The following is a 17,178-nucleotide window of genomic DNA, read 5'->3' on the forward strand; positions in this document are numbered from 1 at the left end:
CAATATTCAAAGCAGCCTTGCAGTCCGTAAAGGGTTGCCAACCATATGAAATTCCATCCCTCTAGGCAGATAAGTTTTGACCATATAAGTCACCATACAGCCAAAAGTTATCTGTTTAGTTGGAGAAGCCAGTGTATTCCAGGGGCTGTGCCAAAAATGTGTTTCTCTATGGATAGCTGTTTTAAGTCTGACTGCAAAAATACATGAATAAGTTATTTATCTGTATAAACTTTGATGCATTTCAAATTAAATGGATAGGATGCTGAAAATATGTATTACTATAACTTTATGTTTTCAGTGCTTGGCTGAGCATTGAGCTTTATGCTGATTTACAGGTGATGTCATCAGGGCCGTGCCTAGGGTCTCCGGCGCCCCCCTGCAGTTGGCCCCGCCGGCGCCCCCCTGCAGTTGGCCCCGCCGGCGCGCCACCCCCCCCCCCCCGAAAATGATCGCTACACTACCCGCCCTCTTCTCCCCAGATCCTTTTCCTTTTTGTTTAAATTTACCTCTCCGGCGCGCAGCAGCGTAGCGTTAGTGAGAAGGAGGCGGTGCTCCCCCGCCCCGACGTGTCTTCTTCCCTTCGCTCAGTGTCCCGCCTTCTTCTGACGTCATTTCTGACGTCAGAAGAAGGCGGAACCGAGCGAAGGGAAGAGACTGACACGTCGGGGCGGGGGAACGCCACCTCCTCACTAACGCTACGCTGCCACGCGCCGGAGAGGTAAATTTAAACAAAAAAAAAAAGGACAAGGATCTGGGGAGAAGAGGGCGAGGTAAGCATGGTGCGGCGGGGCGCCCCCCCAGAGGATGGCGCCCTCCTGCCATGCTTACCTCGCTTACCGTGTCGGCACGGCCCTGGATGTCATATAATTTCAATAGTTTCCTCTGTGAAGAGATTCACTCTATTTATTCTCAACAAACCTCCACAATCGGTTATGTTCACAGCTCCTCTTCTCACAGTTGTCATGCTTTTCGGGCAGGCAACACAGCTCTTGGCACCAAAGGCGGGCTGATATTTAGCAAATGCACATGACTCACAGGTTTCCAGGCCATTAGAGGAGTAAGTTCCCGGCTTACACTGGGCTAAAAGGCAAATAGAATGAAGCAATATAGCCAGCTTTATTGAATAACTTATCCACAAGAACACTGGTTAGCAGACAGCGTAACAAAGATGCACTGGTGTGGGAATGAGGAAAGGTTAAAACACCGGTCAATGGGAGCTTTTTCCACTTTAGTCCTTACTTCACAGGGATGTATGCCAGAAAAATAAAAAGGAATGAAAGACTTTATACAGCTTTCAGAAGGAAGGGATTAAATAACATTCAAGCAGAATGAGAATAATAATGTATGTAGTTCTTGAATTAGAACTATTGTTCAATGAAGGATCTCCATACAAGGAGTGTGGATTTATGTCGTTGAAAGGTCTCCCATCTTACTTATCTTTTAGGAAGGGAAGGGTTTAAAACTTATTTGGTTATTTTTTTTTAATGGATTATGTATTATTTACATTGTAATTCCTCTAGTGAAGTGGTTCACAAACTTGTCCTGGAGGCACCCCAGCCAGTCAGGGTTTCAGGATATCCACAATAAATTTAATGTGAGAGATTTGCATGCACTGTCTTCACTGCATGCAAATCTATCTCATAAATATTCATTGTGGATATCCTGGAAGCCTGACTGGTTTGGGTGCCTCCAGGACCAGGTTTGGAAACCACTGCTCTAGTGTTTGATAGCCTCTTTGTCTGTTAACCGCTGTGAATCCTTTGTGAAACAAAGGTTGGTATACAAAACTCAAATAGAATACAATAAAGTAGAAGGAACACTCAGAATCAAAATCAGTAAGTAAAATGTCTAAAAAAACAACTTGCAGATAACTTTTGGCATCCTGTATAGAACTGACTCCCTCCCCCCACCCCCAAGTATACAAGGTCTAACAGAGTCTGCTCCAGGAATGCTGCCATAAAGTAATTGGGTACAAGGGTGTTATTTATGCAAACATTAATGTATATAACCATTTTCACTGTGGAAAACACTATCATATGTTGTTTAACTCATAAAAGGGCCCTTTTACCAAATAGCGGTAAAAAAAGGCCTTAGCGTGGCCTTACGTGGGTCATTCCCACGCACTAAGGTCATTTTTACCACTGGGGTAAAATGGCAGATTATTCTATTTTCTCTATTAATGGCCATGCGCTACTTTTCCCATTAGCGTATGAGCCCCTACCGCCACCCATTATGTAGACAGTAAGGGCTCACACGCTAAGCACACACCAATCGGTTAGTGCATGCCAACGTAGCTGCGCTGATTATCTCATAACACGTACACTCTCTGCCCCCCAGCATTGAAAAATACATTTCATTTTTTAGAACGTGGGTAGCATGCGCCGATCCCAAAATTGCCATGAAATACCAGAGTATGCCCAACAATAAGGCATTTATTTGCTACAGTAAGCATGCTTTAGTGTTTGCTGCAGCTTGGTAAAAGGGCACCAAAGAGTAATATGCACAATGCTTTTTAATTTCTTAACCTATATTGTAAACAATACTGCAAATTAAACTTAGTCTTTCTGAGGCATAGAGACTGTATTCTGCTGGAGCTCTCTCTCTCTCACCTTTACATTCAGAGATACTTCTCGAATGCAGGTACTCAGTGTAGGCACCCACAGGGCAGCTCTTGCACTCCACCTGCCCTTCCTTATCCTGATAAGATCCAATCCAGCAGCTCTCACAGGTGAAATGTTCCAAGGAATAATAGGTACCCAGGGGACAGTTCACTGCAATAGCACAAAAACAAAACAAACAAAAGAAAAACATGAAGATAACTATAAAATAATTTTATTTTAACATGAAAAGGAATTTATAGTTCACATCCCAAACAAGATGAGTTCAAGGCAAATGAAAACTGTGACAGAAATCAAAAGGGTTATGCACAGAGGATCCCTATATGGGAAGAGGATCGACTAAAAGTATAGAGTGCAGCAAGTTCAACCCTGGCCACCTTTCTGGACAGATTGGATGGGCCATACTAGTCTTTATCTGCTGTCATTTACTATGTTACTATGTTAGTATTATTAAAATGGACACAATAATATATAGAGAGATAAAACAGGAATAAAGAACACGTTGGCTTTTTTTTTAAGATTATAAAGGTAAAAATACATTGCATGTGGCTATATCATTTCCAGGTCTGTCACAGTTTTCTTATGATGGTCTGATTTTGAAAAAGATCTGTGTGTTGTGACTTAATCTCCTTTTCAGTATTACAGTTCATCTACCATGAAGTGGTAGCCCCCTGTAGGTTCCTATATCACTTCCTTCAAGGGGAAAACAGGCTATGGACTGCTAGTGGTTAGGTCATTGAATTAAGAAAGGCTAAGACTAGGACTAGGGGTCTGCAAATCTGGCCTGCAAAAGGCACAAATTAATGTGGTTTCAGGGTATCCAAATTCATGAATATGTACCAGATTCTTAGACCAGGTATATGCACATACCCCATAATTCTATAATCTCAGGGGCCCTTTTACAAAGGTGTGTTAAGAGCCAAAACGCATCCAGCGCGCACCAAATTGGAATTACTGCCCAGTTACCGTGTGTCCCGGGCAGTGATTCTGAATTTTGTTAACGCCAAAAACACGAAGTAGAACATATTTTCTATTTTCTACTGTGTGGTGCTTACCCGGAAGTAAATGGCAGTGTGTGCGTGCTACATGCCTACCATCCGGGTAGCGCGTGAGACCTTACTGCTAAGTCAATGGGTGGCAGTAAGGTCTCAGGCTGAAAATGGACACACACTGGTTTTTATTTTGTCGCATGTCCATTTTCCAGCCCCTTAAAAAAAAGGCCCTTTTCCAGGATGCGGCAAAAAATGGCCCAGCGCACGCCCAAAAGATGCACTCGCACTGCCGCAGGCCACGTTTTGCCGTGGCTTAGTAAAGGGCCCCTTAGTCCCTGAATGTGTTATTTACAAGTAAAGATTATAGAATACTGGCACTTGTGTGTGTGAATGTAACATTCATGCGTATAAGTGCCAGCTGGGGCACTAAGTGGTATTCTACAAGCTTAGCATGCAACTGCAAGGAAAGAGTATACATGGGTCCCACACTTAGGTACGTAATTTATGGAATACTATAAGTTACACACTGAAGTGTAACATTTATGCACTGACATTTATAGACCTGCATTTTACATAGCATAAGTGGGTGGGTCTAAACACACACCATGGGGGTTCAGGCAACAACTGCATCATTTGAATCATGTGTGGTGGGGAAAGGATCAATGGGCCGGTACCATGGTAAAATGCTCTGCTGAACAGGCCACAACTGACAATTATAAGGAAAGGCTGAATGGAGACAAAGGATCCTGAAGGATGAAATCACAAGGGAATAAAGCAAGTTTCACTGGCCATCAAAGAACATGGTAACTAGCAAGACACTCTTTCTCAAACAAAATGCTAAGTTTCACGTGAATTTTGTATAGGTTTATCACTTTCTTCTACAGATCAGTAAATTATATTTCCTCACTGGCCTAGCTGCCATAAAAATATCTGAATCAAAGTCAAGCCTGAGTCACTAGAGTTATTAAGGGGTCCTTTTACTAAGCCACATAAGTGTCTACGCGCACCCAATGCTTGCCAAATTGGAGTTACCGCCCGGCTACTGTGTGGCTCTTGCTGTAATTTCATTTTTGGCGTGCGTCTGTTACGTGCGGCCGAAAAATAATTTTTATTTTTGGACACGCATATCAGACGTGCGCCAAGTGGCATTTGGCGCACGCAGGTCATTACCGCCCGGTTACCACGCGAGTCTTTACTGCTATGTAAATTTTGATTTTGCCGCATGTCCATTTTTGGCAAAAATATTTTAAAATCCCTTTTTTACAGGCACACTGAAAAATGGATCAGCACGCCCCCAAAACCCACATCTACACTACCGCAAGCCATTTTTCAGCGCTCCATTGTAAAAGGATCTCTAGAAGTAAACATATACTGGTCAATCTTCAGCTGGTGGCTGTCAGTGTTTTTTAAAATGCTAACCGTCGCTGGCTAAATTAGACCCAGATATTCAATACCAGGCCATAACCAGGAACCAATACTGAGTATCCAGGTCTGACAAGATATGTGCTGGCCATTGTTACTTGTGTGGGTCCCAACTGATATTCAGCCAGGGACCCGCAGTAAGTGTCAGTCTGATGTGCCTAATCTGTCAACCTCCTGATCAGCCCCCTCTGATCCTCAGAGAATACCCCCCCTCCCGACTTCTGATCTGTCCCCCTTTCTGATTTCCCCAATTTCCCCCTCACATTCACCCATCCTTCCTTTATAGCAAGCCCCTCTGCCCAATTCCCCCTGATACCAGTAACATGCCTTCCCTCAATCCCAGATCCCCCCTGGGGCCAAAACCCCTCAATCCATTCCCCAAATGGAAGCCCTGCCTACAATGTTTTAAAAAAACCACCTCTCTCCGCACCTCCCTCCCCAGACCATGGTATCCAGTGGGATGGGGCAGGAGTGGTCCCCTTTCTTCTCCTGCCCTGATGGTGCTGGGTCTCAAAATGGTGGCTCTGACCGCCTAGCTGTAATCTTGCAGTACTATTGCAGGGGCAGCCTTCCATATAAAGGAGAGAACCAGGAGACACCGTTTGTTGGCTTGTGCTGGAATTAGTTTAGCGTTTTTTGCTAATACTGTACATATGTGATCATGTTTATAATGGCTTGAAGACTCCAGAAGCCAGCACAGAAGGGTACCAAAATGCCAAGGGAAGCCGTGTATCTTCAATTTGAATGTGGCATATGGAGTGAATATTTTTTTCAAGACTCGTCTGAAGCTAAGTGCTCCCTGTTTTTAAAGATCGCTTTAATATGAGCAATATTTATTTGCAGAATAAAGAAAGATTCAGTTCATTGAGATTTTTAAGTATTGCAAGAAAGTGTCGGAACACCTTGAGGAGTAAAAGATTAAGGGGCCCTTTTACTAAGCCGCGTAAGCGTCTATGCGCGCCCAACGTGCACCAAAATGGAGTTACCACTCGGCTACCACATGGCTCTTGTGGCAGTTTCATTTTTGGTGAATATCCGATTCGTGCGTCCAAAAAATCATTTTTATTTTCGGATGCGTGTATCGGACGCACACCAAGTGGCATTTGAGATGTGTAGGTCAATGCCTGGCGGTAAGGTCTTAGACCCAAAATGGACGTGCGCCAATTTTTATTTTGCCGCACGTCCATTTTCGGAAATTTTTTTTAAAAAAGCCTTTTTTACAAGCGCGCTGAAAAATGGACCGGCACGCGCCCAAAACCCACTTTTCAGCGCACCTTAGTAAAAGGACCCCTGAGGAACATTAGAGTTAAGGTTTGGGCTTGCAATGGGATGTCCCATAAGAGGCCCCATAACCTGTTTGTGAGTCTCCACTGACAATGTTCTGATACTTCTCTTGTGTTCATCTGTGGGGTTGTTTCCCATGTAATTTTTAGGAGTTGTTTTTGGCCAGTGTGGTATAGCACTGCTCACTTCTTTATTTCGGAATTTTGGATACTGTGGGAGTGATTTGTTATACCCTACTTTTTGAGCTGTTTTTATTTCTAGCAATACACTGTGGTAGAGAGGGGTGCGCTACCAGTAGTTTGAATCAGCACATGCTGTGAAGGAAAAAAGCAAACAGATGCTGGTTCCTAAAGAAGAAAATGACACAGGGTCTTTGTTGAACCAGAGGCATCAGAGCTTTTGCCGCTTTCACACCCCTATCACGCTGCTGCATGAAATACATGACTGTATTTGACTAAATCATAATTCCACAGGCAACAATAAACAGTTGACTATGTGCAACCAGTGCACTTCAGTGCATGCTAAATCCAGTGTAATACTAAATTTAATATTTAAGAGATATTTACCATATGAAAGTTTTGGTTAAGCACCAGATCACTGTCATTACTAGGGGACCTGAAGATGGCTATGTGAAGCAGAAAATGACTGCCTTTAAGCAGTACTGTTTATGTTTGAGCATCTAAGGGCCACGGTTGAGATAAGAGTAATCATAACTCTGAGGGCTCCTCTGATATGTAGAAATAGGGTTACCATATTTTGTCCCCCCAAAATAAAGACACATGCCCCGCCCCTTTCACGTCCCACCCCCTTTGACACTCTGGCTCCGCCCCGTCACATTTTCCCCTCCCCCCTGTCACACACCCCGTCACTCCCCCTCCCCTTACCTTACTACTGCCCTGGTGGTCTAGTGACCTCTTCGGGGCAGGAAAGAGGCCCCTCTTTCCTGCCCGGAGCGCTGCCCTGCATGCATCCTTCCTGTTCATGATCTCGGCGTTGATTCAAAATGGCCACCAAGAGTTAAAGTCTCGCGAGGTCACGTCAACTCTCGGCAGCCATTTTGAATTGGCGCTGAGATCACGAACAGGAAGGATGCATGCAGGGCAGCGCTCCGAGCAGGAAAGAGGGGGCTCTTTCCTGCCCCGAAGGCGGAAGAGGTCACTAGACTACCAGGGCAGTAGTAAGTAAGGGGAGGGGAGGGGAGCCTAGCAATCTGCCTGTTTGTCCGGATTTCTGGACAAATGGGCAGGCTGGCAGGCTGCCAGCTTGCCCATTTGTCCAGAAATCCGGACAAACGGGTAGATTGGCAAAACCCGCCCGGTTGCCCGGACATGTCCTCAAAAAGAGGATATGTCCAGGTAAATCCGGACATATGGTAACCCTATGTAGAAATAAATGTAAGCATTGGTTGTGTTTTAATTTCATTCAATGTGCATGTATTACACTTTACAATTTTTTGGCAGAGTTTTATGTGTTGTTGCATACCACAGAATCATTGCACTGATTATTAATGCACTCTAATGCTGATAATAAATGAGAAAAACTGTGAATTCTCCATTATTATTCTTAATAGCATCACTAAAATCTATTTCTTTCTGAACACATTACCAAAACTCAGGACCGCTGAGAGACTGGGCCAGGCCAGGGACAAGGCCGCCCCCACTGCCACCAACCCCCCCCAGGTTGTCATTGACGTCGCCCCCCCCCCCCCCCGAGGGGGGCCCGGCGCCATAGTCCCACCCGCCTCCGCCACCGGGCCGGGCCCCTTCCACCCGAACCCCCGCCAGCAGAAGTGCAGTCTTCTGACCTGACTCTGGCATGCGCGGCCCACACAGACGCTCCTCTCAGCTGATCTTCGCTGTACTCTGCAGGGCTTCTGTGCGTCTGACATCCTGCATGTCAGGCGCACAGAAGCCCTGCAGAGTACAGTGAAGATCAGCTGAGAGGAGTGTCTGTGTGCGCCGCGCACGCCAGAGTCAGAACAGAAGACAGCACTTCTGCTGGCGGGGGTTCGGGTGGAAGGGGCCCGGTGGCGGGTGGGACTGCGGCGCCGGGCCCCCCTGGAGGCCCAGGCCCCGGGAATTTTGTCCCCCCTGTCCCCACCTCTTGGCAGCCCTGCCAAAACTCTTTCCTACACTCTCAACTTCCACTTAAAAACTTGATCCTCAAAGGTGTCCAGTGCACTAGCTCTCTCTACTATAACCTAATTAAAATTCAGATCTGTGGCTTCAACAATGTTTCCACACCCATATAAAAGGCCAAAAATATTTGGTTTATTTAACTTTTTTGCCAATATTCATATATTTATTTCACACATTTATTTAACGAATTGTTAAACACTGTTAACACATTAGAACATTTTAATAAAAGTCAATTGAATGCACATTAATTTGTAGGTTAATATGCATTAAATTGATTTTACATGACCTAAAATATTTAAGGCATGTTAACGAATCAAATGCATATCCCCATAACTCCTTTTCTAAAGTCAACACTGGTTTCCTTCCACATAAGTTCAAGCTTCTCTTACTCACATATACCATATATTCACTCTTCAGCTCATTACTTACTCTCTCTTATCTTCACCTACACACCAACCCATGATCTCCATTCACTGGACAAGCTGGTTTTACTTGTAACCTCCTGTTCTATCATTAATTCTCAACTCCATGCTTTCCATCTTGCTGTGCCATACAGTTGGGAAGGATTTCATGCTGTCACTCTGGATTATTCATATCCAGTTCCTGATTTTAAATCTTAACCTTCATCACTCCTGATCACAGCCTTGATAGTTTTAATCATTTTCTTATGAAGTAAAATTCCCAGTCTATTTTTTCTGTATGTGTGCCTTGAGTACACTGTAAGCTCTACTGAATCTGTACAGCATGGTGCACAGCAATATATAAATAATAAGTACTAACAGCAGAATGTAGCTGCAAGATATTTCTCTTACCACACATACGACCTTTCAGCACTGAACCCGGTCTGCAGAAGAGGAAGGCCTTTTCAGTTTCCAGTGAGTTACTGTCAGCGACAACCAGCTCAGATGCGAACTGGAAGGAATACATGGGCTCCTTGTTAAGGGTCCTTTTGAGTCTGTTCGTAATTGTCTCTAATGTTTTAATAAGCCGGCGCTGATTTTCCATTTCCAGTGTGTCATTCCTTTCATCTGGTAATGGCACACTTGCTGAGGGAAAACAAAAGAAAAACAAAATCAGCAAAGAAATCCCATAAAGTTACAAATGGAGATCCACAAACTTGTTTCTGTCCCTAAATAATTGAGAAATTCACTTATCAAATGAAACCTTTTAACCCAGCCAACTCAAATAGTTGAATAGATTCTAATAGCCCTGCAAACTCCACTGCATTAAACTTTGAGTCATGGACGATACTAGACATTTTGCCTCTCATTCTACTATTGTGCATATAAATTTACAAGCCTTGCATGTGATTTTGAACACACAGGTTAAAGATACCCTTACTGGATATCACTTTGCTTAGGTACTTGTGAACACTTACCCATTTACTCTCTGGGCTGAAGCAGTGAAAAGGTCTCTAAAGAACCATCTAAGTTTTTTTTTTTGAAGATACATTCATGGCTTCTTGTGCTTGTGAGGTAGAAAGTAACTGCTATTAGGCTTGATCTCTGTATAATGTTGATTATTCTGGGTCTTACTGTTTAAGTGTTGTAGCATTGTATTTATTATACATTTATTTACTTAGGTTTCAATGTTCCAGTAAAGTTGAGTCTGCATTTCATATAGAAAGAGGAGAGGAGCCCCCATCATACTAACGAAGGTAGGAAAGTGAAATCATAGTGGGACAGGCCTCAGAAGTGGTGCAGAAAAAGATACAAGAATCCTAGCCGCTAATCAAATGTAGCACATCTCCCCAACCAAATCGGAAAGCAGGCCAGACAAAGAAACCACTATATTTTGGAAAAAGTGCCAAATAGAGGATAGGATCCTTACTCCTTACGGGACAGGTCTCTACCAAGGTCATAGAGGAAATGAAAGCAAAGACCTGAAAATAGAAGGTCTGACACTTTCAGGATTGTCCAAGTTGCAATTGGAGCCTACGACCTTGGACCCACGAGCAAAGTCCACGACTGACTGTCCTCGAACCACATCAACACTCCAACATATCCCCTTCATACATTCACACACTAAACGGCACAATTACCAGTCGACTGGATACACCCTTGAGAAAAAGAAGCAGAGCATAACTGGGTACCATATCATAAACACCCACGAATTCATATACCCTCGTCCTTCATCATTCTCATACTTTTACACGCACAATCCTTCTTTACTTCACAAACTTAGTCCAGATAAACCTCACTTCATAAAAAACATTACCCCCTAACAACATTCCACTCTCCCCCACCAGTTCATTCTTAGAAGTTATTAACACGCAACAGATCATATAGGATCCCCTGAGAAAGTGCAAAACCAAAAGCACTCCCTATTACACAAAGGAGCCAGAATGAATGTAATGAACTTACTCCTAGGAATCTACTCCTTAACATTGGTCCAAATACTGTTAGCCACACCTCTCGATGATTATAACACCACACCAATACTACACAGCCCATTCAGGATTACCAGACACACCAACCTCAACCAAACCAGCAACAGAACTTACAATAACAAAACATTATCCCACAAACAAACTGCACAACCAACACAAAAAAAAGCTCTAATATATCCAAATCGACATACAAACAACAACTAATAAAGGTTCCCATTTTCACCATTACGGAAGATCCATTCCTTACAATTCAAATAGGTTACATCAATGCCAGATCAACAGTAAACAAAACAGAAATGATAAAAGATTGGATCACATCGGAAACCTTAGATTTACTTTTCATCAGCGAAACCTGGATCCATGACCAAAAAGATCCCATAGTACTGGACCTTTGCACTCCGGAATACATTACACACTGGACCAGAATAGGTAAAAGAGGTGGAGGCATTGCCATAATCTACAGATCCCATCTCACTTTAGAAACCACTGCTGAATCAATCACACCTCAACTAGAAATTGCCTCAATCAGATTGCAACATAAAAGTGTAGCCGGCAATCTAAATTGCGTTCCTATTCTACAGACCGCCAGGCATTTAGAGCAAAGCATATATAACCCTAATGGATTTCATATCGGCCACTTGTACATCTAACTCAAACATACTAGTCATTGGGGACATAAACCTTCTTTTAGAAGAGCAAAACTCAACTGGTGTCCAAGATTGTAAGGAATTCTTCCAACTATGGGATTTCGAATGGCCACAGCCGAATGCCATCCACAGAAAAGGCCACACACTTGACCTGCTAACCCATAAATTCACATCAGACCAAATCATTAAAGTCATTGGCCACAAATGGATGGAAATTCCATGGTCAGATCACTTCAAATTAAATCTGACCCTACGACACTGAAGGTTAAAATAGTAAAGTTGGAGAAAGGTTGTTTAATCACCTTATACTGTTGGGATCATAATAGTTGTTAGCACTGGAATGAATGAGATTGTGTAATCAATGGGGGATCTCAACAAAAACATTAAAGTAATGAGAGGGAGGGTTGGACGGAAAAGATCAAAAATAATGGTTGATGCACTCAATATCTCATTCGTACTCAGATGGATGATAACTATGTTTTGATATGTTAAATGTGATGACTGCTTGTTTTGTTAAATCCTCAATAAAAATTGTTGAAAATTAAATCTGACCCTACATTGGCTGAAGAATGGGCATCTCAAAGCTGATGAAAAAAAATCTTACCAAACCCGAGGTAAAGTGGACACAACTGCATTTTGGCAATCAATTTACGACAACAATTGGTCTATTCCATCTGATACCATCAACTATCTTGCAGATTGGGAATTGAGATGTATCACCATTCTAAATGAATTAGCTCCTTTACAAACAAAAAACATTCACAAACCAAACAGGACCCCATGGTTCAACGAAAATGTGAAACAATTAAAATCTAGAACCAGACAACTCGAACGAGCCTGGAGAAAAAATAAAAATGATCAAAATCTAAACGCTTGGAAAGAATCACATAGAAAATACAAATATGAAATAAAAAAATCCAAACGGAACTACTATAATGAACAACTAGGTTCTGATTACAAAGACATGAAAGAGTTATACAAGCTACTGGGTAAATTACTAGACACAAAACCAGTGTCCTCAACAAAATCGGGAATCCCAACAGCAGACAATCTTGCTAATTACTTCAAAGGCAAAATTGTCGATCTACGCAAAAATATGTCACAGGACTATACCAACCTTGAAACCTTCCTTAATGAGCTAGACCCATGCTCAGAAGAATACCCAACCGACCAAACTTGGACAAATTTCGCCCAGATCAAACAAGAAACAATAGCACTAGCAACCAATAAGATCTCTACAGCCTACTGTCAACTGGACACCTGCCCCAATTATCTAATGAACCCCCCCCCCCCCCCCCCCGCTCGATTCATCACTGAACTTACCTCCCACTTCAACTTCTTGTTCCAGCATGGCATATTCCCCAAAGACAAAGGTAATATATTACTCACACCATTAACAAAAGACACCAAAAAGAAAACTAACAATATCACCAACTACCGACCTGTCGCATCCATCCCACTTACAACCAAACTGATGGAAAGCATTGTAGCTAAACAACTTACTGAATACATTGACAATTTCTCAATCTTTCAAGAATCACAGTCGGGCTTCAGATCTCTCCACAGTACAGAAACTGTCCTGGTAGCTCTCCTAGCCAAGTTCAAAAAGGAAATCGCACTAGGTAAAAACATACTTCTCTTGCAATTCGACTTGTCAAGTGCATTCGATATATCGGTTGACCACTATATACTATTAAGAATACTCGACAAGATAGGCATAGGAGGGAATATAATCAAATGGATCAAGGGTTTCCTAACCAAGAGATCTTATCAAGTAAAAGCAAACTCAAACATATCACCATCATGGAGTACCGATTGCGGAGTACCCCAGGGTTCACCTCTGTCACTCATATTATTTAATCTGATGATGATCCCCCTTGCTCATGCCCTATACAAGCATAATCTTAATCCTTTTCTGTATGCTGATGATGTCACCATTTACATACCGTTCAACTCTAATCCAACAGAAATCACTGTTACAATAAAGACTAGTTTAAGCTTAATGGATGCCTGGGCATCGGCATTCAAACTCAAACTCAACAAGGAAAAAAATCACTGCCTTATTCTCTCTTCTCAACACAAAACAAACCTCCCTTCATCCATAAAAACCCTGGAACATACTCTCCCAATATTGGACAAACTGAAGATACTTGGAATTACTATTGACACTAGCCTAACCCTGGAGAGTCAAGCCTCTGCCACCATAAAGAAAATGTTCCATGCAATGTGGAAACTCAAATGGATCAAACAATTCTTCCCAAGGGAAACTTTCCGTAACATAATTCAAACAATGGCACTATCACATGTTGACTACTGTAACGCCATATATGCAAGATGGAAAGAACAAATCTTAAGAAAACTCCAGACCGTGCAGAACACAGCAGCTAGACTCATTTTCGGAAAAGACAAGATTCAAAAGTGCTAAACCCCTACACGAAATGCTGCACTGGCTACCAATCAAAGAATGAATAGCCTTCAAAATTTGTACTCTGATCCACAAAATAATCCATGGTCTGGCCCCAACCTACATGACCGAACTTATCGACTTACCAACTAGAAACATCATCGAATCATCAAGAACATTTCTAAACCTGCATTACCCAAACTGTAAAGGACTAAAATACAAATCAACATATGCATCCAGCTTTTCCTACATTTGCACCCAGCTCTGGAATGCTTTACCTAGAAACATTAGAACTGTGAACACCCATCTAAAATTTCGAAAAGACCTCAAGATTCACCTCTTCCGGAAAGCCTACTCAGCAGATCCGAACTAATTCATGAAAAATGCATCATATCTTTCGATCTAAGAAATGAACAATACCCCTTTCACATAATCCTATTACTTCAAACTGTACAAATTTTACCACTCCAGTTATAATTAAGTGTACTTCTACCCTTATCCTACTCTGTATTGCTCACTAGAAGCTGTAGTCCCATCCCCGGAGATTTATCAGCCTCGTTGGGATTACTTCTCTCTATATGCTACTATATATTTGTCCCAGAGTTGTATTCTCTTTTCCGAAACCTTATCAGCTTCATTGCACCTACTGTTACTCTATTTTCCACTCTGTATATATTCCCGGAGTTGGTACTCTCCTCTCCGGAACCTGTAAACCACATTGAGCCTACTGCTAAATGTAATAAATAAATAAATGTATCAGGGAGGAGAGGGGGTGGGGGGTTATGCATTCAGGGAGTGGGGTGGGATGAAGTTATAACTTGGGGGGAATCAGATCGGGGGGTTTCAGGGGACCAAACATGCAGGGGGTGTCAGGGAGTGGGACAACGGGGGGTGGGGGGGGGGGTGGTGACAGCGTAGCCACAAACTTGTGATAGCAGTGCACTACTTGAGTGCCAGTAGTGTGGTTGCCCTTAGCGCCTCCTCTTCAGAAGGCAGTAAATGCAGCCATACAATCAGCAGTCATGACAGCTAATGCACAGTAGAGACCAACACTCTAGCTGTCACAGACAACCACACTGGCGATGCAAAGGAGCAGATCACCAAAATTGCTATGTGATGCTGCCATCTCTTGGAAAGAACTGTTTTTTTACCAAGGTGGTGAAATGGCTGTTGCACACTGCTTGGTTATTCTCAGCCCCTGATGCAGCCCTTGTGTGGGCAAAACATTGCCAGTGTTAGACTCATTTTAGTTCTAGACCTCACATGAATAAAGTGCTTTTGAAACAAATTCTCCTTTTGTGATCTGCTCCTTTGCATCGCCGTTTTGGATTTTATGGATCACTTGTTCTATTCTTTCCTTCACAGCCAGCCACACCTCCAACCTGCCCATGTCAAGACCGGATCCTGCCCCCTACCAGCACTAAGCAGCTAGCACATTTTTTTTTATAGCATGCTGCTAGTTTTAAATCACAGTAGATGTCAGTGTGGGTCTCTACTAACATCTACCATACAGTAAAATCCACACTAGCTGCCTAATGTAGCTCAGTAAAGGAGCCCCTTATTTTGCTTGATTCTGGCCTAAAGATGAATGAGAAACAAGTCTCTCCTTACCAGTGATATTAAAAATTAATTTTATTTTCTGGTCTGTCATTGGCATGTTAAACCTTTTGTGCCTCTTCACTCGCAGAGGTGCAGATTTAGGACGGCCAGAGAGGCGTTTCTGTCTTTGCTCTTCCTGTATTACATCTAGGAAATCATCGTATGAATAATCCAACCTGTTTGCCACACCCCAACCACCAGGGCCTAGAAATCATTAAACACAAGAAAGCAGAGAGAAATGAAAAATATGACTGAAAAAACTGAATTTATGTTATATTTTCATATGAAAGCAGTTTTGTTAATATTAATTTTTGGCCAAACATGCAAACATATGCATAGATTTATAATAGCTTTGCTTGTTTTGGGGAGTAAATCAAAAACAAATATATCCTTTTGTTACATCACGTAAACATTAGTGGCATAGAATGCTACTCTTTTTGATTTATATAGTAATATATTTAAATTGAACACCAACTGTAACCATCTTGAGTAATCTCATTTAAAATGGTGGTAAATAAATCTTAATAAATCACATAAAAAATACCTGCAGTAGGTATTTCCAAAAGGAAGCACACATTAATGTTGAACCTACTCTCTGCAGATCGAAACAACCGTGTTTAACCATACCCATGTGAGATAAGTTAGAAGCCTCTTGCTCTTTTCCCTAATGAGCATTTGTCCTCATTATGTACCAATTACTATCGGCATGATTAGGCTATCTCTAATCCTCAGACCTGGGACTAGAATAACAGGGATAAGTGTTATAGGAGATAAAACTGGCAAATCTTTGAGGAAGTTGAGCTATACATGAAATAACCTCATTGAAAGAAAAATAAAACAGTAAAATAATTTACATTTATTAAAAGCTTTTGTTTGTTTTTTTTAATACAATTTATATCACATTTACAATCCTACGGTTGTTGAGGTAAACTTCAATTTTATCCTCATTCTGTCTTGATTATATTTTACTGATGGTTCCACAACTAGAAATAAATGCACAAACAATATATAGTCTTATTATGTTTATCCATTGTGTTGTTTTAAACTATTAACATTACCAATTGCAAAGCCATTCTCATAATCATAATTATATTCCAGGCATTGTTTTTGAGGTAGATCCTCTAGTCGACAGTCAATATCATCAACATCACTGCAAAATGATGGCACCTGTAAAGAGGAAATAAAAGACTCTTTTGAATCATCTAAGGTTAGATTTACTAACCCCATTAATGCACATTATGGGGGTGGCGGTAATTTATTAAGGTGTGGTAAAATTTGGACTTTTACTGCATCTTAATTTCCTACAGGAGTGACTAACCTGTGGTAGCTCATTACTGCAGGTTAGTTCTTCCCATGGTACATGAATAACAAAGCTTGCAATCAACCTTCCAATCCATGCTATTCATAGTGCCCAGGATATTGGGCTGCTAAGCCACAGACCGATGCTCCCAATATCCTGGGCACTATGAATAGCATACACCCCTTTCCCCAAAAGGCCCTTATATGGCACTTTGACTGCTAATGGTAATACTTAATGGTGGCAAGGTGCAAAATGGACTAGGGATTGCTCCTGCCCCAACTCCACTAGACCCCATGGATTTTGCAAGTAGGCTCAGGGGGAAGCCTATGGGAGGGTGAGGGGTGGGAGCTTTTGGGGAAGGGAGTCTTTGGGCTGAAGAGGAATT

At 42.2% G+C, this 17,178-nt stretch overlaps 1 protein-coding gene across 3 annotated transcripts in view; it reads right to left on the bottom strand.

The window, feature by feature from the left end:
* Positions 1–17,178, bottom strand: part of SVEP1 (sushi, von Willebrand factor type A, EGF and pentraxin domain containing 1) — a 538,231-nt gene that overhangs the window by 333,409 nt on the left and 187,644 nt on the right. For all 3 annotated transcript variants that reach the window (XM_030193745.1, XM_030193746.1, XM_030193744.1), the window contains exons 14-18: positions 16,552–16,660; positions 15,506–15,697; positions 9,267–9,500; positions 2,610–2,771; positions 919–1,080 (exon numbers count right to left, since the gene is read on the bottom strand). In XM_030193745.1, coding sequence (XP_030049605.1) covers positions 919–1,080; positions 2,610–2,771; positions 9,267–9,500; positions 15,506–15,697; positions 16,552–16,660 — 859 coding nt within the window. The remainder of the gene's footprint in view (positions 1–918; positions 1,081–2,609; positions 2,772–9,266; positions 9,501–15,505; positions 15,698–16,551; positions 16,661–17,178) is intronic.

Source organism: Microcaecilia unicolor, chromosome 2 (assembly GCF_901765095.1).
Source record: "Microcaecilia unicolor chromosome 2, aMicUni1.1, whole genome shotgun sequence".
In the NCBI taxonomy this organism is placed as follows: domain Eukaryota; kingdom Metazoa; phylum Chordata; class Amphibia; order Gymnophiona; family Siphonopidae; genus Microcaecilia; species Microcaecilia unicolor.